The sequence below is a fragment of the Malus domestica genome, chromosome 10 (assembly GCF_042453785.1).
Source record: "Malus domestica chromosome 10, GDT2T_hap1".
Lineage (NCBI taxonomy): Eukaryota > Viridiplantae > Streptophyta > Magnoliopsida > Rosales > Rosaceae > Malus > Malus domestica.
In genome coordinates this window covers 38,672,121-38,698,288 of record NC_091670.1, presented here as the reverse complement: position 1 = coordinate 38,698,288, position 26,168 = coordinate 38,672,121, and the positions used below count along the sequence as shown (strand labels likewise).

The 26,168-nt window shown below is 39.1% G+C and overlaps 3 protein-coding genes across 7 annotated transcripts; 1 reads left to right on the top strand and 2 right to left on the bottom strand.

The window, feature by feature from the left end:
• Nucleotides 1–366: 366 nt before the first annotated feature.
• On the top strand, nt 367–3,794 carry LOC103412417 (nucleobase-ascorbate transporter 2-like). Its single transcript, NM_001328788.1, is given in 13 exon segments — nt 367–457; nt 559–656; nt 899–1,075; nt 1,459–1,559; nt 1,649–1,724; nt 1,849–1,908; nt 2,077–2,261; nt 2,516–2,612; nt 2,687–2,832; nt 2,902–2,993; nt 3,086–3,163; nt 3,267–3,427; nt 3,582–3,794. Coding segments are annotated over 13 exon segments (1,575 nt in total).
• A 326-nt stretch (nt 3,795–4,120) lies between these two features.
• Nucleotides 4,121–7,485, bottom strand: LOC103412418 (O-fucosyltransferase 8-like). Of its 2 annotated transcripts, none has more exons than XM_008350983.4 (10): nt 6,656–7,485; nt 6,472–6,561; nt 6,277–6,376; nt 6,118–6,188; nt 5,924–6,012; nt 5,666–5,786; nt 5,448–5,591; nt 5,031–5,365; nt 4,687–4,927; nt 4,121–4,615 (listed from the first exon to the last, which is right to left on the bottom strand). In XM_008350983.4, the coding sequence occupies exons 1-10, from the start codon at nt 7,043–7,045 to the stop codon at nt 4,310–4,312; spliced, it is 1,887 nt and encodes a 628-aa protein (XP_008349205.3). In that variant the 5' UTR covers nt 7,046–7,485; the 3' UTR covers nt 4,121–4,309. The 2 variants fall into 2 exon arrangements, with proteins under 2 accessions (XP_008349205.3, XP_008349206.3); XM_008350984.4 differs by having other exon boundaries at nt 6,472–6,558; nt 6,656–7,340.
• A 1,425-nt stretch (nt 7,486–8,910) lies between these two features.
• On the bottom strand, nt 8,911–25,580 carry LOC103417011 (LRR receptor-like serine/threonine-protein kinase GSO1). Of its 4 annotated transcripts, none has more exons than XM_070806581.1 (7): nt 24,248–25,570; nt 19,247–19,318; nt 19,076–19,147; nt 18,691–18,978; nt 9,880–9,966; nt 9,244–9,603; nt 8,911–9,129 (listed from the first exon to the last, which is right to left on the bottom strand). In XM_070806581.1, exons 1-6 carry the CDS (start codon nt 24,819–24,821, stop codon nt 9,245–9,247), a joined length of 1,452 nt encoding a protein of 483 aa, XP_070662682.1. In that variant the 5' UTR covers nt 24,822–25,570; the 3' UTR covers nt 8,911–9,129; nt 9,244. The 4 variants fall into 4 exon arrangements, 1 of the variants encoding a protein (XP_070662682.1); XR_011572067.1 differs by lacking the exon at nt 8,911–9,129 and having other exon boundaries at nt 9,541–9,603; nt 9,880–11,885; nt 24,248–24,319; nt 24,464–25,580; XR_011572065.1 differs by lacking the exon at nt 8,911–9,129 and having other exon boundaries at nt 9,541–9,603; nt 9,880–11,885; nt 24,248–25,576.
• Nucleotides 25,581–26,168: the final 588 nt, after the last annotated feature.

Here is a 26,168-nt window from a genome sequence, read left to right as displayed (position 1 = left end):
TGCTTTCCAAATCTCACACCTCAGCAGTGAACGCTCTCTCTCCTCTCTCTCTCTCTCTCTCTAGCCTCCATCATCCACTAGCTCTGTGCTTTTTTCATTGTATTGACTCTAATCTCTCTCTCTCTCTAAATTGGTACAAGTGAAATCCATTTCTGCATTCATTGAATCCACTAGCTCTGTGCTTTTTTCATTGTATTTACTCTAATATCTCTCTCTCTCTAAATTGGTACAAGTGAAATCCATTTCTGCATTCATTGAACAAAACCCAGAGAGGATTTCTCTCTCAAATCAGTGTTCTTTGATTCATTTGGTGAAAACCCTTTTGGGTTTAGAGGCAAATTAAGGGTCTTGAATTGGGCAGAAGCCATGGAAGCTCCAAAACCAGAAGAGATAAGCCATCCAGCAATGGACCAACTCCAAGGCTTAGAGTACTGCATTGACTCAAATCCCTCTTGGGGTATGTTTATTTTTCATCGTTTCTCAAACCCAAGTCTCGACTTTTTTGTTGGGTTTTAAAATTTTCCCAACTTTGGTTCTCATTTTTTGTTTTGAAAACAGCGGAAGCAATTGCTTTGGGGTTCCAGCACTACATTTTGGCCTTGGGAACTGCTGTGATGATCCCCACATTCCTTGTTCCTTTCATGGGTGGTGATGATGTGAGTTGATTTCTACACCACTTCATTCAGTTCTTATATCTTTGTGGCCTTTGTTTTAATTGGAGATTAAATTCAAGTAGATTTTGTGTATTTTTAAATCTTGCTAATTTCTTAAGAAATAATTAATTGTCAATTTCACATAGCAAAAATGGTCAAGATTGATTTTTTTTTTTAATGTTTGTGTACTTTATATGGACTGATATGGGTGATGAATGTGCTCCTTATTTGACTTAATTGACCAGGGTGACAAAGTGAGAGTAGTGCAAACTCTCCTTTTTATTCAAGGAATCAACACACTTCTACAAACATTGTTTGGAACCCGATTGCCAACCGTGATTGGAGGGTCTTACGCATTCATGGTCCCGATAATATCCATAATTCATGATTCACGCTTGATGAAGGTTGAGGACAATCATGCGGTAAGTTCAATTTTTATCTCATTTTATGCATTTAATTTGTTTTTTTGCAACTTGAAATGTGTTCTTTTGTTGGCACTTGACAGAAACCAAGCTGAATCTATTCTTTCACCTGCACGAATGCAGAATAAAATGTTTTAGATTTGAATCATCGTGACTGCGAGAGAGCTTCTGCATAGATGATTACTTATGAATTTCTTATAGTTACTATGTAAATCCTTGCCCAAATTTCATTTAGATGCTAATTACTTAGTTTGAATTCCTTCATGATATTATAGAAGAAAATTTCTCAAAACCACTTTAACAATCTACCTTACTACTAATCTGGTGGTCTATGAAACCTTTGGAAAAAAAAAAAAAACTAATGGCATTTCATGCATCTCTAGAGATTCCTTGACACCATGAGAGCAGTCCAAGGGGCTCTGATAGTAGCTTCAAGCATACAAATTATTCTGGGATATAGTCAAATTTGGGCCATTTGTTCCAGGTACAAATTTTATCACTGAATCAACAAGCAAGTTTGGATAATCTTCTTTATTTCATATTTAATGAGGGAATCTACATTTCTCCATATAGGTTCTTCAGCCCGCTCGGAATGGTTCCAGTTATTTCCTTGGTGGGTTTTGGTCTGTTTGATAGAGGCTTCCCCCTGGTATAGTAAAAACTACCATTGCCATTATTCTCAATTATTAATTTTCTCAAGTTTTGAAAGATGAAAGCAATTCTCTTTCCGTTTCACTTATTCCAGTACCCTGACTTCACTTAATGCCTTTCAGGTTGGAAAGTGTGTGGAAATTGGCATTCCCATGCTTATCCTTTTTGTAGCTTTCTCTCAGGTATTACTAATGTTCCTTTCCTTATGTAATAACATATGATATGCTATGTTTAGTGTTTACGGAGAAAGGAAGGGCAGATGTTAGGAAAGTATCTTTGTGTAAAATAATTATAGTATGCCGGTTGAAATTCATGCAATCTTCTTATTTGTGTTCCTGTCGTGTAAACAGTACCTAAAGAACTTCCATGCAAGACAGCTACCAGTACTAGAACGATTTGCTCTTCTTATATCAATCACAGTGATATGGGCATATGCACACCTCTTGACCGCCAGTGGTGCATACAAACACCGGCCAGACATAACCCAAGTCAATTGCCGAACTGATAGGGCCAACCTCATTTCTTCTGCTCCATGGTTGGTACCAAAACTAGCTTTTAATTGGTTGCAGTCTGCGTTAACTTGAAAAGAAATGGTTAAGATATATTCACCCCCACCCAAATGATTCTGTAAAGTGCACTTGAAAAACTAAAAATAACGGCACCAGCGTAGCTCAACTTTTAAAAGCGTCCTTGTTTTACCTTCATTGTTCAAATTTCTTGTGCATTGAAATATGACATTGTCATAAGGGCACATTCAATTTGCGGATATTTACAACTCCTTCTAAACAGGATAAAAATACCTTATCCTCTTCAATGGGGTGCCCCAACCTTTGATGTTGGTCATGCTTTTGGAATGATGGCTGCCGTTCTTGTTTCATTGATCGAGGTATAACCCATACGGACTATACCACTCAAGAATAGATGAGATAAGTGAACGTAAACTAATACTTACTTTGACAGTCAACTGGAGCATACAAGGCTGCATCGCGTCTAGCAAGTGCCACAATACCTCCAGCTCATGTTCTCAGCCGTGGAATTGGCTGGCAGGGAATAGGAATCCTACTAAATGGACTCTTTGGGACGTTGTCAGGCTCAACAGTCTCTATGTAAGTATTTACGAGGCTTGCTCTTGAATACTTCGTGGAACAGGACTAATTTTTTCAGAAACAATACAGAGAAAATGTGGGGCTTCTTGGGAGCACTCGTGTTGGAAGCCGTAGGGTCATTCAAATCTCAGCCGGTTTTATGATATTCTTCTCCATGTTAGGTTAGTTCTGGACAAACATATGATTTTTTTGTTGCCTAATCCCACACTTCCAATCCGTCTTCCACTTTTTAACTCAAATCATAGTCTTGCAGGTAAATTTGGTGCTCTGTTCGCTTCAATACCCTTCACCTTATTTGCTGCTGCATATTGTGTATTGTTTGGTCTTGTTGGTAAGGATCCAATTTTACTTTCACATTATTTTATAGATTTTATTGAGCAACTCATCTCAACCGTTTATCTGCATCTAATTGCCAATCTATTATGTGCTCTCAGCTTCGGTGGGGTTATCCTTTTTGCAATTCACAAACATGAACTCGACGAGGAACCTCTTTATTGTTGGTGTAGCTTTCTTCTTGGGTTTGTCTGTTCCCGAGTACTTCAGGGGTTACACTTTGAAGGCTTTCCATGGTCCTGCTCATACCAATGCCGGATGGGTGAGTTACCCTTCTTTAACCTCAAGAGTCTTTCTTATACGATGAAAAATTATGATATACCATGTAAAAAAGAGAAGAATAATTCAAAATCGTTATTCAGTTTTGAGCCATATTTAAGGGTGGCTAGCTAACATTCTATTTCTTTGATGTGCAGTTCAACGATTTTCTGAATACCATCTTCTCCTCATCTCCAACTGTGGCATTGATTGTTGCCGTTTTCCTGGATAACACACTTGAGTACAAGGACAGTGCAAGAGACAGAGGAATGCCGTGGTGGGTCAAATTTCGGCAATTCAAAGGGGACAGCCGCAACGAGGAGTTTTACACTCTCCCTTTCAACCTTAACCGGTTCTTCCCTCCATCTTAAAGTAGCACAGTGATCAGTCCATGGCCCAAAAAGATGTTTAGAGGAAAAACATCATTTCCAGATAGGGATCAGAACATACATGTTCTCTGAAATGCAGGGAAATGATGACAGTGCTTCTCTGCCCTATGTTTTCGTATTATATTTTGACTCGGATTATACGGGTTTAATCCAGTAAGTATAATTAGTCCAGTTTTGTATATTTTCGTATTATATTTTGACTCGGATTATATGGGTTTAATCCAGTAAGTTTAATTAGTCCAGTTTTTTTCATCCTTTCTCGGTGTAATTTTTGAAAGTCGTTAGTTTAACTTGCAGCTATGACAACATATGGTTAATGTTTGCAGAAGCATGTTATTTATTTGAAGGAGAACCCTTAGAACTAATGCATGCAGCTGCCACACTTCATATACCATCGCCGGGAAGAAGATTAAATATAAAATGTTATATATGACAACAAAAAAATACAGTTATCAATGACTGATAAACATCGAAAGGGGTTGTTAGATCGATCGCAGTTAGCGAGATTTGCACATGCACTCCGGGCATCTTGGCTGCCGATAGATGCTTCGACCGGACCTCCTCACATGCACCTTTTGACCTTCGTCAATCATCTTTTTTACTCTGTCTTCAAAGCTGTTCCACCCTATACTATTCTCAGACAAAATTGCTGCTAGCCTCTTCTTGTTTGGCCGCAAAGTAGGAGCACGGCCAGCACCGTAGTAGGTCCGAAATCCAGACACTAGGGAGGATAGTTGGCTCCCAGAGTCAGTCATAGCAAACACATCGGCGGTTGCACAGGCAATGAAGTCTAATGCTGCTAACTGCACCCGAGATCACATTGTTATAATATGAAGGGTTTATTACAATTTACTAGTGAAAGTAACTCATTTACCTTAGAAGAGAAATTTTGAAAAGGTGCAAGTTCGCTCGGCGTGAGGAGAGTTTCCTTGGTGACCAAGTTAGGGTAGAGGCTGGTGAAGGAATTCATCCGGGAGCTTCCACCGTATATTTGAGAACCAGCTAGATAAATGTAGGTTCCATGCTTGAAACCTAAACCAGCAAGAACTAGTCCTGCTTCTTCTGGTGTCAATGGGCACCTCCCCAACTTTCTCAACTTTCTTGGAGAAACTGCGCTGCAAGTTTCGGCAGCACACAGAAAAAACATTGGTTAAACAAAAAATTGTCCGTCAAACAAAATTAGAAAAGTTGATCAAAAAGGCAATAGAAGAGAAATACTTTGAGTTCTTCACGCGCTTAATGAGCAGCGGAAAATGGATTTCCCTGTAGGCTTGGAGTTCCTTTCGCTCACTTTCTCCACCTCCGAATTCACACAGGGAGTAGGCCACCATGTCAATCTCAAATCTCAAGTGTAGAGCGAGATATTTAGATGGGCCTCTTGCAGAACCATGTACTCTAGAGGGAGCTTTTTGCATGAAATTTCCAAGCAATTGTTTGTCCAACGCACTCAAAGCAGCATCATATTTTCTTATCCTTCTAACCAACAGAGAACCGACTTGTTGGATTTCAGGCAAAAATTTCAAAGCATGAAAGTTACATTTGCATCTTAATCTCTGCAACAGATTGGAAAATATATTATCATTAGCCAACGATGTCCTCCTATAAAATGTCTATTTACAAGTAGTCAAGTATAACCTGAAGTTCAGAAGGCAACGGATCAAAGCCTAGTCGATTTCCATATCCGAGGAAGTGAACAACTTGATTTCTCAAGAGAAGAGGAAGTACAGTTCTGATATAATCAACTGGTTTTGCCTCCTTCACAAGATCTGCATCAGTAATCTGCAAAGAGAAATAGGAAATTGGTTACCAGATCGTTTTGGAAATGAATGTAATCATATAGGAGAACGACGTACAAGGCTACCAATTGCTTCAAGGTCTAGTGATTTCAAACGAGGAGGAAGTTCTTTGATAATGTTAACTTCATCCTTCAGTACATCTATAAAATAATTTTCTTGGTAAATATCACCGAATTGACTGCAGTGACAAGGAACAAACCGAACTCAGTACTCCAAACAAATCAACAAATCTATGCATCAATAATCATTTTAAATTGCACCATCCAATATAAGTTTTTAATCATATTTAAAGATGATCAGATAATTATCTCAAACCTCGGATCGTTCCATACATTGCTGTAAAGAAATCTTGGAAGAACAAGAGTAGCATTAAGAAGAGATGCCACAGCAACAGCATTGCAAATCTGTAATCATCATAAGAAGAATACGTACCGATAAGTTCAACTGAAGCACTCATCTAATTAATGAACAACCATCTTGTTAATTTTATACACGCATGGAAGACTTACAGCAACTCGTTGTTGATTGAGACCGCCATTTGCACTGACTATTATGTAGCCATTACTTTTCTTGTATTTCCCTGAGAGGGTAGATCACAAACTAAATGACTAACAGGAAAAGGGTTTTTATCATAGAAAACGAACTTGCAATAAATAAATAAAAAATACCTAGGCTCGTCAAAACTTTCCTGTCTGCACAAGGTTTCCATGCAGCAGCCTGCTTATATGGTTCTTCCCATAAAGTCGACGACTCTGGCTTTAACTCTTTCTAAAGCAAAAGATTTACGTGAGTAAAAAGAAATGTTCAGTAAGAAAATTTAACAAGCTTATCCGAGTCAAAATATCGCAAGTTATGAAGAAAACCTCTTCAATGGCACCTTTCGCCAACTTTAGAAGCCGGTCATACATGTGTACTGGTGATTTGTCTTTCATAACGTAGGGGACCCTGTTCTCCTTTGGAAAATAATTGAGTATATATTACAGACGTTATGAACAATAATAAGGGATGACTTAAAAAATTATGGCAAGAATTATGTAAGATCTTTACCTTAAACCCCGGTGGATTGCTTACATAAGTTGAACTATTCTGAAGAACCATTGAATCGAAAATGGACACTAGAAAAGAATCAAGCAGAAGAAGGAAACCCATCAACGCAAACACAATGACGATTGATCGCACATCTTTTCGAAGCCACAAATGCTTTTTCCCCGCGAAGCTCCCTTTACAAGTACCATATTTTACAGAATCACTTTTCACAACATGAAGATGGTCATTTTTCAGACCATGAAGGAACAACATTTTGGAATTCAAATGGTTATCTCCTCCTGGCATTCTCCTCCCAACATTAGAAGGATCATAGTCCTTAGTCCCCGACGATAAGTCATCGTCAACCTGCGGCTCGGGGCGTGGACTTCTTGGAGACCCTTGTTTACCCATTGGACTGATCTTTCAGCAATGCTTCAACATAAGAAGTACATAATTTTCTTCACCATCTCTAGTTTCCGAAACGGACAAGAAGTTTTGGCAAATAAAACCAAGAGGGAAAAACACTTGTAGCAACCCACACAGGAAACAACTGTATAAACTTGCATTAGCACCGCCACCCTCTAAATCTATGATATTTTTGTTCTCCAAAATCGATCCACCAACCAATTAGACCATGTAACGAAAATACAGGTTTGGTGGCACATTCTGACATCAAGGGGTGAGAAAAATATATGGTCGGAGCACCGTTGAAGTTATGAATTCCAAGTGAAGCTAAGAAGTAGTTGAAAGTGGAACACATAAGCAAGAGTGAAATGCAAGCGAAAAATGAAAACTCAGCAACACCATATTTAACAAACCAAACTTGAAGGCCAAGAATTTTGTAGTTATATACATATTTTGCATACATGTGAATTATAAATATTATGTAGGATGTTGGCGGGGTCCTTTCATTTCAACCAACAAAGCTCAAAATACAGTTAGGAATATGATCCTCTACTAGAATGTAATTTGCTGATTTGGGCTTATTTATGATTGGATGAATACTGTATACAGCCTCAAATCAGTTACTTATACAAAATTAAGCTACTGATTATGATTAGAGTGGTCCTTTGCACACATTATTTTTTTTGGGTAATGCTAAGGGGACTAACTAAACTTATAGACAAATTTACAAACTAAATGATGTGTCCAATAAGAATGAGCACGTTTTATGCTAGGTAAAACAAATTTTTAAATCAAAATTTGCAAACCAAATAATGTGGTTGTTGATGATTGGATTATAACTTAAGTTGATTAACGTGCTTATTTTCTATTGGTGACACATTATTTGATTTTCAAATTTGGTTTAAAAATTTAGTCTCTCTAGTATTACTTTTTTTTAACATCCACAATTAAATTTGCATGGTTCACTAGACACCTTTATTTATAATATTCCTAAACTATCTCTGCTCAAAAATAGAGAAAAATAATTGGCACAACCATCTCAATCGTGAATCCAACTCACCCCCCTGCAAACCCTTTCTTCTTCTTCTTCTTCTTCTTCCCCACCATTCCTCATTCTTCTCCAAAAACAACAAATCTTAGTCCCCATCCATTCCAGAGCCCATCACTCTCATCTGTACTGTCAAAATTGATATGGCGAAAGCTATGGAGACCCGTTGCACAGAGAAATTAGAGAAACAATGGCTTTTCTTCTTTTATTGTAAGCTCCAGCACCACTCAAGGTGGCTAGAAAATGGTTGTTCGAATATCCACTAATTTGAAGGTGGGAGGAGGATCAGTCACCATTAGTTCGGTGAGGATTTTAAAAAGTGAGAAGAGAGAGCGGATACAGGGTATGGGTGGTTGTGCACCCACTAGAGAGAGAGTTGGGTGGAGGCTGCAGCACCCTAATCCGAAACCTAACCATTTGAATTATCCCTAAAATTTAGTTGGGTGGTTTAGTAACTTTAACAATGGGATACAATGGTCACTAAATATATATATATATATATATATATATATATATATATATATATATATATATATTGTGTGACTGTCCAAAGATAAAAAAAAAAAAGGGTGAATAATGAACCACTCTTACAAAAAAAAATTGGAAAAAATAAAGTATAATTAAGAAGTAAATTCTTTTTGCATACTTTTTTTTAAATTTATTATTATTAAGGGAAGAGACAAATATTCGAAACTATTATACTAATTTAAAGATGGCGAGTTTCGAACCTGAGACGCATCGGTCCATCAAAACAATACTAGCAGCCTTAATAAAAAAAAGATAAAATTTAAGAAAAAGTAAAGTATACTTAAGAAGTGAACTCTTTTTGCACACTTTAAAAAAAAATTATTATTAAGGAAAGAGAGGAATGTTAGAAACTATTATAATAATTTAGAGATGACGAGTTTCGAACTTGAGACACATGGGTCCATCAAAACCATACTAGCAGCCTCAATAAAAAAAAAGAAAAAGAAAGATAGATCATACATAGACACAGCTGCATTTACTTCAATCTGTTGAAAAGTTTGGCTTCCCTGTCCTCCTACACAACAACATAAGTAACACTCAGTAATTTAATGATGATAGTAATGTAAAACAAGTGAATCTTAATACATAAGAATAGACACCTCCAACAGTATACAACACTGCAGACTACCTCATGCAACAGCCTTCAAAAGCTTTATCTTGATTTTATTGAGGGTGACAACAACATCTTGTATGTTTATCCTCTCTTGCGGTGACTCCGCAGAACACGCCAAGGCCAATCTCATAAGGGATGACAAACAATCTCTCTTGACCACAAATATATCACCATCATCCTCTATACCAAGTAAAGTGACATCCAGAACTTCTGTTATTCCATCTTCTGGTAATGAATTTGCAATCCATTCCTTTAAATTAATTTCCCCAGCAAACATTTCATCCGTTGGCTTCCTTTTCGTGAATGTTTCCATCATTACAATACCAAAACTGTACACATCCCCTCTTGTCGAAACAATTCCTTCCACTCCGTACTCTGGAAGCAAAATTACAAATTAAACTTCATCATACACATAAAAAAAAAAAAGATCGTACCCAATGCACAAGGCTCCCGCTTTACGCAGGGTCTGGGAGAGGTGAATGTCGGCTAGCCTTACCCCCATTTATGGAGAGGCTGCTCCCAAGTCTCGAACCCGAGACCTACCGCTCATGGGCGAAGGCACTTGCCATCGCACCAAGTGCGACCTCTAAACTTCATCATACACATACAAATATAAAATTGAAAGATAAATTATGTATTTAGCAAGATCACCTGGAGCCATATACCCAATTGTGGCTAGGGTCAACGTCTGAGTCACAGAATCTCCTCCTCCCAAAAGTTTTGCGATCCCAAAATCAGCTACACGTGCAACCATGTCATCATTTAGGAGTATGTTGCTTGGCTTCAAATCACAATGAACAATAGGTAATTGATAGCCATGGTGAAGGTATTCCAATGCCGATGCAACATGTATCATTTTATTCAACCTCTCAAGGACATTCAAAGAACATGTTGAAGAGTACAACCACTTCTCTAAGCTCCCGTTAGGCATGTATTCCAGTACCACGGCTTTGAAATCAATTTGGGAGCAGCAACTAATGATTTTGAGAAGATTTCGATGACGTGTATTGCTTAGCATTTCACATTCCTTGTCAAAACTCCTTCTACTTGTAAATTGAAGACCTTTACTGCAACATCTATCCCATCTGAAAGTGTCCCTCTATATACTGTGCTAAAACCCCCTGTACCAAGTAAGTTGTTTGCACTAAATCCATTTGTCCCCCTTAGAAGTTCTAGGTATGAAACTCTTCTGCAGAGAAGTAGAGGTACCAACGCAGTATTTGTTGCAACTATAGCATTCCCCCTTTTCCTCCGTAGTATCAACATCGATATAAAGGCCAATAGGAGTATTGCTGATATGATCCCTGGAATTATATATTTCAGGGTGGATATACTAGCTTTCCTTGAATGTGGTTGAGAGGCTGTACTATTTTTGCAGGGTGGAACACGGAGTCGGGATTCACCACAGAGTGCACCATTCGGGACAAATGATTGAGCTGAGAGGTTTTGAAAAGGTCCACCTGCAGGAATTTCACCTTGGAGTGTGTTGAAAGACAAATTCAGATACTTGAGATGAATGAGTGCTTCAAGAGACTTTGGAATTACTCCGGAAAGATTGTTTTTGGATAGATCCAAGAGTTCCAGGCTTAGCAAGTTTCCAAATGAACTGGGGATTTGACCTTCTAAATTATTATATTCCAAGGAGAGACTAACCAAATCCTGGAGTCCACTCATACTGCTTGGTATAGCACCATATAAATGGTTATTTGATAAATTCACTTCTGTCACAACTTTCAGTTTTCCAACATCTTCTGAGAGAGGACCAACGAGTGAATTGGATGACAAGTCTAGGATCAATATATATGTAAGCTTCCATAAGGTAGATGGTATTGTGGAAGTTAACAAATTGGACTCTAATGATATCTTTCTAAGTTTTGCAGTTAGATTACCTAGGCAGGAAGGTACGGAACCAGAGAGTTGATTACCACTGATATTCAATTCAACTAGGTTGTCCAGTTGGCAAAGTTCATCTGGGATGTATCCTTGCAACTTGTTATCATGCAAACTGAGACCCTGGAGATTCCTTAGTCTTCCCACAGAAGTTGGAATTGACCAACTCAATTGATTGGATCCCATCCTTAAGGATATCAAGCCACTGAAGTTTCCAATATCATTGGGAAAGCTACCCCTCAAATTGCAAAATCCTAAATGAAGATAGTCAAGCGACGTAGAGAAATTTCCAAGGGAAGCAGGAAGAGTGGCATTTAATGGATTGTTAGACAAGTAGAGTCCCCAAAGATTTCGAAGATTACCCAAACAAGAAAGGATGTTTACTTCTAGGGTTGAAGTATCAATCGTTAAATTGTTTGTGTGTAAGCTAAGGTACTCAAGGTTTGTTAAGGCACATAAATTGTTAGGAATAAACCCAGAAAATGAGTTTGAAGACATGTCTAGCCTCGTGAGCTTAGAGCCATTGGAGATAAAGTTGGGGATTAGTCCACTGAGATTATTCATTCCAACAAACATGAATTCTAGGTTTGGAACTCCAATGGCTATGTCTGTTGGAAGACTTCCTGAGAGTTGATTATCAACAAGTGAAATTCGTCTCAACATGGACATATTGAAGATTTTGCGTGGGATAGGACCATTAAGATTATTAAAATCGAGTTGTAAAATTTGTAAATTTTGAAGATCACCAATCTCATCTGGTATCGTACCTGCCATAATTAATATTACCGTCCAAGTTAGTTTAATAGCCTTAGCATTCTTAAATACATCATATTATTCAATAGTTTCACAGAATCTTTAAAGAGAAAATAAATATTCAAAAAGGAAAACTTTTTGAGGAAATGGGTTGCAAAGAAGATGGAGGGATACGCCAGTAAGCTAAGCAAAACATTTGGTTTGTATTATTTAGTTGCTGTGAGAATATCTTTTAATTTTCTAACTTAGACATCAATTTATTCTTTAGATTATGGTCCATTTGATAATCATTTTGTTTTTTGTTTTATTTTTATTTGTGTTGAGTCTAGAAATAGGGAAATATATATATATACATGTGAGAAATGAGAGATAAAGAAGAGTAGATGGTATTAGAGGTGCACAAGACTATTCAAGATTTTCTTTTCATTTATCCGTTTTTTATTATATCTCCACTCTCCCACCACCCTTCATTTGTCATCTCCCTCATATTTTTCTCTATCAACAAATAAAAAAACAAAAACAAAAACAAAAAGCGAACGATTATAAAACGGTTCCTTATTGTTGAACATATTGACTTCAATATATAGAATGCTTTACAATATTCTCCTCAAGTTATGTCAGCAATTTCTTTTTTTAACAAAAGATTGGTGAGACTTCAAAATTATGTAGTTAGTTTTATCTGTTAATTATACCATGTTAATATTTTGAACGATTCATTTATCTATCACCCCATATTTAAATTAAGAAATAATCATGATCAAAAGGGGTAAATGCAAAGCTTAACCTTTGGAGAGAAGTGTTGGAATCTAAAGGTCTTCGCCTAAGCCGATCAAAGACAGAATATATGGAGTGCAAGTTCAGTGCAAATGGAGGCCAAAACGAGTTAGGGGTGAGGATCGGAGATCAAGAAATACCAAATAGCGACCGTTTTCGTTACCTAGGATCTATCTTGCAAAAGAACGGAGAATTAGATGGAGATCTCAACCATAGAATACAAGCTGGATGGATGAAGTGGAAGAGTGCATCCGGCGTGTTGTGTGACCGCCGTATGCCACTGAAGCTCAAGGGAAAATTTTATAGGACGGCAATAAGGCCGGCGATGCTGTATGGCGCAGAATGTTGGGCGGTGAAACATCAACACGTACACAAAATGGGTGTAGCGGAGATGAGGATGCTTCGTTGGATGTGTGGGCACACGAGAAAGGATAAGATTAGGAATGAGGATATCCGGGGTAAAGTAGGAGTAGCCGAAATTGAAGGAAAGATGAGAGAAAATCGGTTACGGTGGTTTGGACATGTGCAAAGAAGGCCTACTGACGCTCCGATTAGAAGATGCGACTATGGGACAGAGGTTCAGGGCCGAAGGGGTAGAGGAAGACCTAGGAAAACTTTGGAAGATACTCTAAGAAAAGACTTAGAGTACTTGGATCTAACGAAGGACATGACACAGGATCGAGCACAATGGCGTTCTAAGATTCATATAGCCGATCCCACTCAGTGACTTGGATTTTCCAAGTCTCCAACCAAGAAGTTTTCCTCACTCGGGAAATTAAGGGAACACTACCCCAACCTACATGCTCCACTCAGAAAGCTTCAACATACAAGCTTCAACAAAAGAAAATTCAAAGAACTTAGCGAAGAAGGCTTTGGTGTATTTAACACAATACGTTGAAATGAAGGAAAGCTTATTTATTGATATCCCCGATAAGCTACAAATATGTACATATACATGAGTCAAAATAAACACACAAGAGGGAGCCTTCACAAAGGTTGCTTAGGAGAAGTCTCAGCAGTCGGTAGAGCCCCAGAAAGAGAAGGCACCGGAGGGGGATCATTTGGAGCCTCAGTACTGGACAGAACCCTAGAAGGAGGAGGCATCAGAGGTTGATCATTTGGAGCTTCATTACGCGGTACAGCCCCAGAAGACGAAGGCAATAAATGCCTTTGGAACAAACCCACAAATCTCTGATGATCAAGTAAAACCTGACCATCAGTTTCCTTCATCTGGTCAAGCTTCCTCTTCATGTTTGTAGCATAGTCATGTGCGAGCCGGTGCAACTGTTTATTCTCATGCTTGAGCCCTCTAATCTCCTGTTTGAGACTCATCACTTCAGCCGCCAATGATTCAACTTGGCGGGTTCGAGCAAATAGGCGTTGGGCCATATTAGACACAGAACCTGCACACTGAACACTGAGAGCCAGCGAATCCTTAACAGCTAACTCATCAGACCGTTTGGAAAGTAGTCTGTTATCTTTGGGAGTGAGAAGGTTCCTGGCCACCACCGCAGCGGTCATATCATTCTTCATCACGGAATCCCCAACGGTAAGAGGACCAGTTGGGGAGACGAAGGATGGGCGCCATATGTTGTCTGGAGAAGGCGGGGCTGCCTCTTCAACAAGGTTCAAGTCAAAACGACGGTCGGAGGGGCCAGACATTTTCAAAGGTGTTGAAGAGAGAAGAGGTCGGACAAATCAAGATCTTAGAAGTGCAAGAATGAAGCTTCTACTGGTGGAGATTCAAGTGTGCTTTGGAACTTAATGCCAGCCTCTATAAAAATCTGCACTCGACGGAGCTTCAGAAATCAAAGAGGCGCCTGCTCAGAAATCGAAGAGGCGTTTGCTTTCTCAAAAGTTGGGCTGCTTAGAGATCACGATGGTTGATCTCAGAAATCGAAGAGCCGTTTGCTTTCTCAAAAGTTGGGCTGCTCAAAGACCACGAAGGCCGATCTCAGAAATCGAAGAGGCGCTCGCTTTCTCAAAAGCTGGGCTCCCTAGAGACCACGAGGGCCGATCTCAGAAATCGAAGAGGCACCTACTTTTCCAGCCTTGTCAGCACCTGTCACACACACACTCAGCTTTGCAGAAATTATGGGCATTCTGTCAAAGACTTCTGGGGAAGTAGAAAACACATGAATCTTACTGTTCAATCACCCACTTCCCACACGCAACAATAGCTCATGGGTACCACAGATAACTTTGCCAAAGTTCTCTGCCAAAGTTGAGCACGTGAAGCTTGCAGCTCCCACTACATCGCTCTGACCAAGAAGGGTAAAAGAATAGCAAAGAAACAGCACTAACAAAGTTTAGACCCATAAATTTTGAAGTCTAGCTACCATATTATTACCCACAAGGGTAAAGGAACAGTACCACTGCTGGATAATTGGAAAGTCCATGTATGTCAACCTCTGTGCTTCGTGGCAAGGTAGACTAGCAAACATGCCCAACCTTTACTCACATTCGAGAAAACACTCCCAATAAGATTGCTTGCTCCAAAATCGAAGAGGCACCGTCCTCCGAATCTAAAGAGCCAGAGTCCCAACATGACTACTTTCTTAAAAATCGAAGAGAGGGTAAAGGAACAGTACCATTGCTGGATAATTGGAAAGTCCCTGTGTGTCAACCTCTGTGCTTCGTGGCAAGGTAGACTAGCAAACATGCCCAACCTTTACTCACATTCGAGAAAACACTCCCAACAAGATTGCTTGCTCCAAAATCGAAGAGGCACCGCCCTCCGAATCTCGAGAGCCACTATCCCAACATGATTACTTTCTCAAAAATCGAAGAGACACTGCTCCCCGAATCTCGAGAGCCAGACCCCCAGCATGATTGCTTTCTCAAAAATCGGTGAAGCACCGTTCTCCGAATCAATCGAAGAGGCGCTCGCTTTCTCAAAAGCTGGGCTGCTCAGAGACCACGAGGGCCGATCTCAGAAATCGAAGAGGCACCTACTTTTCTAGCCTTGTCAGCACCTGTCACACGCACACTCAGCTTTGCAGAAATTATAGGCATTTTGTCGAAGACTTCTGGTGAAGTAGAAAGCACATGAATCTTACTGTTCAATCACCCACTTCCCACACGCAACAATAACTCATGGGTACCACATATCACTTTGCCAAAGTTCTCTGCCAAAGTTGAGCACGTGAAGCTTGCAGCTCCCACTACATCGCTCTGACCAAGAAAGGTAAAAGAATAGCAAAGAAACAGCACTAACAAAGTTTAGACACATAAATTTTGAAGGTCTAGCTACCATATTATTACCCACAAGGGTAAAGGAACAGTACCACTGCTGGATAATTGGAAAGTCCCTGTGTGTCAACCTCTGTGCTTCGTGGCAAGGTAGACTAGCAAACATGCCAAACCTTTACTCACATTCGAGAAAACAGTCCCAACAAGATTGCTTGCTCCAAAATCGAAGAGGCACCGTCCTCCGAATCTCGAGAGCCAGACTCCCAACATGACTACTTTCTCAAAATCGAAGAGAGGGTAAAGGAACAGTACCATTGCTGGATAATTGGAAAGTCCCTGTGTGTCAACCTTTGTGCTTCGTGGCAAGGTAGACAAGCAAACATGTCCAACCTTTACTCACATTTGAGACAACACTCCCAACAAGATTGCTTGCTCCAAAATCGAAGAGGCACCGCCTTCCGAATCTCGAGAGCCAGACTCCCAACATGATTACTTCCTCAAAAATCGAAGAGACACTGCTCTCCGAATCTCGAGAGTCAGACCCCCAGCATGATTGCTTTCTCAAAAATCGAAGAGGCATCGTTCTCCGAATCTCGAGAGCCAGATACCACAGACCACTTTTTCAAAGTGCTCTGACAGAGTTAAAACATGTGAAACTGGCAGCTCCCACTACCGTGCTATGACCAAGCAGGGTAAATGAATAGCATTACTACTTGTTGTTAGGGAGACTCCTATATATGTCGACCTCCATCCCCAACGGACAGGCAGACCTGTAAAAATGCTCAACCCTTCATCATATCTGAGAGGGCACTCCCAACAAAGCCTTTCGAAATATTCAGCTTTCTTTCCCCCCGATAATACCTCTGCAAACAAGCTATACTAGAGCAAGAATATCTCATATCATCAGGGTTAAAAGCAAGAGTATCCCATATCATGCTTTTTCCCTGTTTTTTCTTTTGGCCTTGTTTTTACCTGCAAGACAAGGAGAAAGAGAGCAATCAGTCAGCACTTGGAATCAAGCTTCCAGCCAGGAACTGACTGCCTGGAACCCCTTACCTGATTACTTACCTGGCATTGCTCTCGAGTACTCATCTTCATCATCTTATGTTTCCAGGGAAGATTCCGCATCTGCTTGAGGAACAGATAGGGCAAGTGCGAAGGATACAAGGAAGCATGTGGAGACAAGCGTAACAGCACACGTGCCGATACATCCATTACTCTGTCAAAAGCAAAAGTATCCCATATCAGCAGGGTGGAACGTACTCTAGATTTGATGGACTTGTTTTGACCCTCAAATTCTTCAGTCGGCCTTATACTCTGGAGGAAACCAGAAAACCCTCCAGCTCAGTTCAAGAATAAGCCTGTGGAAAGTTACTTCTTCAAAAGCAAAAGTATCTCATATCATCTCTTCTCATTTTTCTTCTCTTTATCCTTCATGCTGCTGCAAGATGGGGAGAAGGTGAACAATCAGTCGGAGCTCTGATTGCTTACCTTGTCTGTCACCTCTTTCAGCAGACCCCCTAGCTCGGCGACTTGGGGGACTCCTACTACATGGTTTGTATCGCGCTTGACCAAGCCTGAAACTACAAGTAAGCTTCAAGTGAAATTGATACATTACCTTGTGCATCTCCACCAGTTAAAGATACCACCCCTGGATGGAGGAAGAGTACTTCCAGAGAAGATGCCACATCTACCTATGAGACAGATAAGGCAAGTCAAGACGACACCACACTCCGATACTTAGAAGTTTCGTGATTACGAGATCATTCTCCCACAATATTTCCTAATGTCATTTGTACTAAATCATTCACTCGTACTCACTAAAGGAGAGCTTGAACCTATGTACTTGTGTAAACCCTTCACAATTAATGAGAACTCTTCTATTCCGTGGACGTAGCCAATCTGGGTGAACCACGTACATCTTGTGTTTGCTTTCCTATCTCTATCCATTTATATACTTATCCATACTAATGACCGGAGCAATCTAGCGAAGATCACAAAAAGCGACCGTTTTCGTTACCTAGGATCTATATTGCAAGAGAACGGAGAATTAGATGGAGATCTCAACCATAGAATACGAGCTGGATGGAAAGAGTGCATCCGGCGTGTTGTGTGACCGTCGTAGGCCACTGAAGCTCAAGGGAAAATTTTATAGGACGGCAATAAGGCCAGCGATGTTGTATGGCAGAGAATGTTGGGTGGTGAAGCATCAACACGTACACAAAATGGGTGTAGCGGAGATGAGGATGCTTCGTGGGATGTGTGGGCACACGAGAAAGGATAAGATTGGGAATGAGGATATCCGAGGTAAAGTAGGAGTAGCCGAAATTGTAGGAAAGATGAAAGAAAATCGGCTCTGGTGATTTGGACATGTGTAAAGAAGGCCGACTGACGATCCGGTTCGAAGATGTGACTACGGGACAGAGGTTCAGGGCCGAAGGGGTAGAGGAAGACCTAGGAAAACTTTGGAAGAGACTCTAAGAAAAGACTTAGAGTACTTGGATCTAACGGAGGGCATGACACAAAACCGAGCGCAATGGCGTTCTAGGATTCATATAGCCGACCCCACTTAGTGGGAAAAGGCTTTGTTGTTGTTGTTGTTGTAATTATAGGAAGTTTTGAGTGCAAAATGAAATATTTGGAGTGTCAAAAGCAATTCTCGAGCCAATAAGAAGGGATCGATTTATGATAAAAGTGAGTCAAAAAACAAGGATCGCTCTCTACTCATGTTATTGGCAACAACCGAGGCTAAGGCTGAAGCCAAACTAGAACCAAAAGAAATTGAAGAGAGTTCTGAACCTCTTCTCAAATACAAGGTAATATATAAGTAGAGTTGGGATGAGTTGGCGGTACCTGTCAAGTGATTGTTGCTTAATAAGAGCGTAAGAAGCTCTTTGCATTGCCATAATTTGGATGGAAGTGGACCATCAAAATTGTTGCCAGCCAAACTCAAGATCTGAATACTTGGAAGATGTTGACATAAATTGTCTGGAATACCACCAGTCATTTTGTTAACTGATAGAGCCAAAATTTTCAAAGACGACATGTTGAAGACAGACAACGGAAGAGGCCCCTTTAGGGCATTAACTTGCACATACAACTTCTCCACTTGATCTTTACTGCCAATCAAGTTTGGGATTTCTGAAAAATCAACAAAATATGTGTTAAAATCATCATCTGGCCATTCTGATAGGGATTTTGTTAACGTAGAGGAAGGATAAACCCGAGTTTGTCCTACCTTCGAACATGTTATTGTCAAGGTATACCGTCTTGAGCATAGTTAGGTTCCCGATTTCTCTTGGTATGATACCTGTTAATTAAATAAAATATGTGCATCCCCGTAGTTAGGAACCAATAGAGTAATTAAGATAAATATTCAGTGCAACAAGTTCAGCGGCTTGAATCATACCTTTGAAATTGTTTTGTCCAAGTACTATCTCCTTCAGCATTGTTAACTTCTCGACTTCTTTTGGTATGCTACCTATCAAAATTTTGGAATTGTATAAAATTAAAAGACCAGAAAGATAACTATTAAGACAGATGCTAAATCATCTAAACCAGTCACTAGTTTGTTATAACAGTAAACAGTTGGTTGTGGTAATTGTGTAATTAGTTGTAGAAATTAAGGGCACTAGTGTAATATATATATATATATATATATATATATATATATATATATATATATATATATATATATCTCTTTGAATTGTCATAATTATTCAATCAATGAAAAACAATCCTTTACAGAGAATCTAAGTTTCTTTATGGTATCTTGCCATCTGGCTCACGGCGTTGATCCTCTTCTGCTCACCGACTTGATTTCTTGATCGATTTTTCCTTTTCTCCATCGCTTTTTGTCTTCGATTCGTGATTGCTTCTCCTTTATCTCAAATCTTGCCTCTGTATGTCATGGCCTCCCCTCTGAATCATCATCTTCGATTAACTCACCACCATTACCATACCCTAATTCCTCTGGAAATTCTCAACCTCATATTTCGTATATGTCTCTTACGATCCAAAATCGGTAGCATGGTGCCAATCAAACTCAAGCGCACCAATTATCTACCATGGCATGCGTTATTTGCCCCGATCCTGCACCAATACAAACTTCTTGGCCTTATTGATGGCACCGAGCCATGTTCGGCTCCACTTCTCCCTGATCAATCTCTGAATCTAGCTTTTGAGTAGTGGTTTGAAAAAGATCAAAATCTTTTGATCTGGCTGAATTCGACGCTCTCTGAATACTTAATTCCCTTCATGGTCGGTGTATCAACATCTTGATAGCTATGGCAGAAACTTGAACAACATTTTGATGGAGTTTCTGATACTCATATCCACCAGCTTCGTTCTCGTCTTCAGTCAATTCTTAAAGGCTCTCAATCGACCTCAAAATATCTCCAACGAATCAAGGAAATTTTGGATTCTCTCACCATTGTTGGTGCAGCTATGTCCAATCGTGACCTAATTGCAGCAACACTTCATGGTCTCCCTGATGAATTCGAGTCATTCATTGACTCCATCATGCTTTGGTTGTCCTTAACTTCTCTTGATAAATTGCATGGTCTGTTGCTCAACAAAGAAATTTCCATAGCTCATTGCAAGCAAACAGTTTCTTCCTTTGCCACTGAGCCATTTCAGGCCTTTTTTTTTCCAGTCTCAAGCACCGTTGCTGCCGACGCCTTCTCCACTGTTCTTTGCTGCATACAATCAGCCTCTTCAGTCTTTCTTTCATTATCATTCTAATCGAGGAAGACATAATCGCAATTCTAACATAGGGAATCACAATTACAATACCAATCGTGACAATTTCACTGGACATAATCGTGGAGGTCAGAATCATTTTACTTATCAAGGCTCTTCATCTGATAGCAAGAACACATGTCAAATATGTGGTTCTACTAGCCACGAAGCCATTGACTTTTGACATGATGAATCCTGAGATCTTTGGAAGGGTACCACTAGCCAAACCCGCTGCTTTGTGTGCTCATTCCTCATCCAAACCCTCTCCATCTTGGCTATTGAACTCTGGAGCTACATCATATATCACAAATGACATTGCCAATCTCTCCGTTTCCTCTCCCTACTCTGGTGAAGACAAAGTTTAAGTAGGAGATGGTAAAGGTCTATCTATTCATAATTTTGGTTCCTCTTCTTTAAATACATCTCATACTTCCTTTAATTTGAGCAATGTATTGCATGTCCCTGATATGAAACACAATTTACTGTCTGCTTACCAATTTCTCAAAGACAATAATTGTGTTTTGACACTTGACCCTGATGGATCCACTGTAAAGGATCGTGTTTCGTGGAAGATGCTTTTGTCGGGACAAGTTAAAGATGGGTTGTATCCACTTCAAAGATCCAGTCATCACATTACTTCATCACCATCAGCTCTAATAAGTGTCAAAGCTCCTGTGAAGATTGGGTCATCCATCTTCTTCTCTCTTTCGAAAGGTTATTTCCAGCAATAAACTTGCAATGCAAGGCAAGACTACTGTTGATTTTTTCTGTTCAGACTGTGCTCTAACTAAAAATCACAAGCTACCCTTTGGATCTACTAACTCTACAACCATTCACAGCTTACAATTGCTTCACTGTGATCTTTGAGGTCCTGCCTCCATTACTTCACCTAGTGGTTTCAAATACTACTTGTTGCTAGTTGATGATTATAGTAGATATAGTTGGCTATTTCCATTAAAGGGAAAGTCTGATGTCTATTCAAACATTATGTAGAAAATTTACTTGGCAATAAAATCAAGATTGTGCGTTCATATTCAGGGGGTGAATTCATTGGTACGGGTGAATTCATTGGTACTATGTTCAATCATTTTATTCATAATCATGGCATTCTTCATCAATTAAGTTGTCCCCACACTCCTAAACAGAATGGTTGTACTGAAAGAAAGCACAGACACCTTGTGGAGACTGCCATAACCTTACTTGTTACCTCTAATGCTCCACATCTCTATTGGTGGAGGCTTTCTCCACTGCTATGTATCTTATTAATATGATGCCAATCTCTGGAATATCTCAGTCTCCCTGGGAATTGCTTTTTCACAAGCCACCAAATTATTTTAGACTAAAAGCCTTTGGATGCAGTTGTTTCCCATGGCTCAAATCCTATGTTCATTCCAAGTTGGATGCAAAAAGCAAAAGCTGTGTGTTTTTGGGGTTTAGTTTACAACACAAGGGTTATAGATGTCTTGACCCAATAATTAGCAGAATCTATATTTCCAAACTAGTACAATTTGATGAAATACATTCATTTTTAATCTCTTCCTAATGGCACTGTTTCACTTCCAGAATAAGTTCCAACCCCTATGGATCTTCAGTTCTCTGTTCCAATTTTAAGATTAAATTCTGATTCTACCTCTTCAAGTTCTCTCATTGGGAATACTCAAGATCATGATTCTACAAATTCTGCACCACATTCAGGTTCTGTACCACACTCAGGTTCTACAACTTATGCACCACTTCCTTCAAGTGACACATCTATAACACTGCCTCCTGGTAATACTCATCCCATGATCACTCGTTCCAAAGCTGGTATCCATAAGCCTAAAGTATATGTAGCTACCAAGCATCCACTTCTATTAGATATTGATTTTGTCCCAACTACATACATGTAAGCATCTAAACATGCTCACTGGAGATCTGTCATGCAAGATGGATTCAATGCCTTGCAATCAACAGGTACTTGGACCTTAGTTCCTCCATCTTCCTCCCACAATGTTGTTGGCTGCAAGTGGGTTTTTAGAATAAAGAAAAAACCTATTGGTACTGTTGAATTAGTTGCAAAGGGATATCACCAGCAATAAGGCATTAATTTTCAAGAGACTTTCAGTCATGTTGCTAAACCAGTCATAATTAGAGTTCTTTTATCACTTGCAGTGCAGTTTAATTGGTTTTTTAATCAATTAGGCATAAGTAATGTGTTTCTTCATGGGGATTTAAAAGAAGATGTGTATATGCAACAACCCTCAGGTTTCACTGATCCCAGTATGCTAAATCATGTTTGCAAATTAAGGAAATCCCTCTATGGCTTCAAACATGCACCTTAAGCTTGGTTTGAAAAACTTTTTCAAGCTCTCCTTCAATTTGGATTTGTGCAATCTTCCTCAAATGCCTCATTGTTTGTTTTCAAAGGTCCTTCTCTAATCATGGTACTAGTCTATGTTAATGACATATTAGTCACTGACCCTAATTCTTCTTTATGCATTATGTTCATCCAAAAGCTTAGTGATATTTTTCCGGTCAAAGATTTGGGTCCATTGCACTACTTTTTGGGATTAGAGGTTTAACGATCTTCTGCAGGCATCTTCCTACATCAAACTAAGTATTTACTGGATCTTATTAGGAAAACCAATATGGATGGTGCTAAGCCTTGTTATACTCCACTTGGCTCTAAGAAACCTGACCACACATGCCCTCTTTTGTCCAATCTAACTGAGTATAGGTCCATTGTTGGTGGTTTACAGTATTTGACATGGACACGCCCAAATCTTTCCTTTGCAGTTAATCAAATCTGTCAGTTTATGCATGCTCCTCGAGAACAACACATGCAAGCTGCAAAAAGGGTTCTTCGATATCTCAAAGGCATTGTATCTGAAGGATTTTAGTTCAAAAAGGGTGCTACTACTCTCACAGCCTTCTCGGACGCTGACTGAGCTGGATGTACCTTTAACCGTCGCTCCACTAGTGGTTATTGTGTCTTTCTGGGATCCAACCTTATCAGTTGGAGTACCAAGAAACAATCCACTATTGCAAGGTCATCTACTAAAGCTGAATACCGTTCTCTAGCACACACAGCTGCTGAACTAACTTGGATATGCAAAATCTTTCGTGACATTGGTTTCCCACTCTCTCAGGTTCCTAACCTATGGTGTGACAACATTTCAGCCATCTCACTTGCTTCAAATCCGGTGTTTCATGCCAGAACCAAACAAGTTGAAATCAACTATTATTATATCCGAGAGTTGGTCCTGGCTTATCTCATCAAAGTTCAATTTGTTTGCAATCAAGATCAGTCGGTTGATATTCACACCAAATCTTTTTCTAAAAGCTATCTCAAATCCAAGCTTCCTCTTGGTTCATCAGTTGATCCCAAGCTCAGCTTGAGGGGGTGTATTAAGACAGATGCTAAATCATCTAAATCAATCACTAGTTTGTTATAACAATAAACAATTAGTTGTGGTAATTGTGTAATTAGTTGTAGAAGTTAATGGCGCTAGTGTAATGAGACTGTGGCTATATATATATATATATATATATATATATATATCTTTGTACTGTCATAATTAATCAATCAATGAAAAACAATCCTTTACAGAGAATCTAAGTTTCTTTAATAACATGGTGTTAAAAGTTAAGTAATGATCACCAGTTTGGTAATTGGCAAGTTTGTACGTACCGGATAGCTGGTTGTTTCTTAGATCAAGTACTTGCAGTGCAGATAAGTTGAATATATCATTTGGTATGGAACCTGAAAATTGATTACCATACAAATCGAAGGTTTGAAGTTCAGATAAGGACCCGAACCATGATGGAATGGTTCCTGCAAAGTTGCTGAAGCTGAAACTAATCAACTTCAACCTGCGAAGATGAGACAATTCCGAGGGCAACGTACCACCAAAACTGTTGTTTCTGAATTCCAGCTGAACAAGAAATGAGAGATTGCCCAGGTGAGGAGGAATGGTGCCTGTGAGACCCATGTAAGAAAGATTCAAGGCTGTGACTCTAAGGTTGCGTACACCACAAGTAACGCCAACCCAGTTGCAAATATTGGAATCGGAGGTAGACCAGTTGGTCGTCAAGATGTTTTCAGGGTCACTAGTGATATGGGCTTTGAGAGCACGAAGAGCTGATTCATCTGTGCTGATGTTGGTTTGAGCTGCTACTGCGCCTATTGTTAACTTAGGCATATACACACAGCAGTTCTGGACCAGCAACAATGTTAAGGACAAGAGGAAACGAGTTCTCGCCATTTTGTGCAGGCCGCCGGCGATGTAAAAAATGTGATATTGCAGTCTGCAGAAAACAATTTCTGAAAACCAAGAAGACAGAAGTGACGAAAATTTCGAAGTTATTTAGTTTTTTGTTTTCCTTTCTTAAAACTTGAATGAGTTGATTAAGAGTTAAGACTGCCAAAAAGAAAATAATTTATTGCTTTCGGTGGCAGAAAATTCAATGATGGGATTCCATTCATTTGACTTCGGAGCAAGAGAAAAGCAGAAGAGGTTGCCTTTTGTTGAAGGCAAGAGACGGAAACAAGAAGAAAAGAAGGAAAAAAGATGAAGTTGTTGAAATGTGGAAAAAGAAAAGAAAAAAAGAATTGAAATCTGTTGATGGAAAAAGAAAAGAAAAAAAATTGGAGGAAAGGTTTCTGGTGTGGAAAAAAGAAAAGAATAAAAAAAAAGAATGATTCTGGCACCATACGGAAACAAGAAGAAAATAAAGAAAAACATTCTCACATGTAATAATTTACATATCCCTGCCAAAGACTCATTTATTGACAATGTGTTTACCAACATTTTTTTTAACATTCTAAAGAAATCTTACAAAGCTAATTGTCAAATTGCAAGATATTTTGAAATACCTTACCGCAGTACAACTTTTTGGAAAAAAAAATGGTTGCCAATGAAAGATTTGCGGCCAAAAGTTAAATTTGTATTGAAAATATGAGGTACAAAGTATAATAAAGCATATATAAAAGGTTAATTACCTATTTTTTTAACATTTTTTAAGATCTTACAAATTTTTTCCTACATCTATGCATTTGTTTCTCTCAGTTCACAATTTAGCAGAATAAAAGTATATTTCTGTTTACTATAAGATGTGTGATGAGTTCATATTATACCATATATTTTACATTAATCTTAGAATCAATTTATTGATTATTTTGGTAGAATTTTAATACTTTATTATATATTTCAATGTAGGACATTCGACTTCTTATAGAGCAAAAAGTGATCAAACGGATGAATTTTGGAGTGATTCCAATTGGAGGATGTTCGTGAGTCTTTCAAGATGATTGTATCAAAGTTTCAGATTTTTCTACTTAGCCGTTTGACCGTGGCGATGAAATAAAGGCCCAGCGAGCAGCTTTCCCAAATTGATGTTTCTGGACGTTTTAGGTATTTTAGAGGTCAAGATGGCATATTTTGAGAAGATTCCTTCTGAGTATTTGTAGGGGATATCTTCAGCTTTCAAAAGAGACCTTTTGGGACCAAATCGGAGTTGATTTGGTCTGTCAAAAGTTTGATTTTCTGAGAACTCCGAATTCTAGTTCAAATAGGAAAACCTAACCTTCAAATATGCATGTGAGATATATG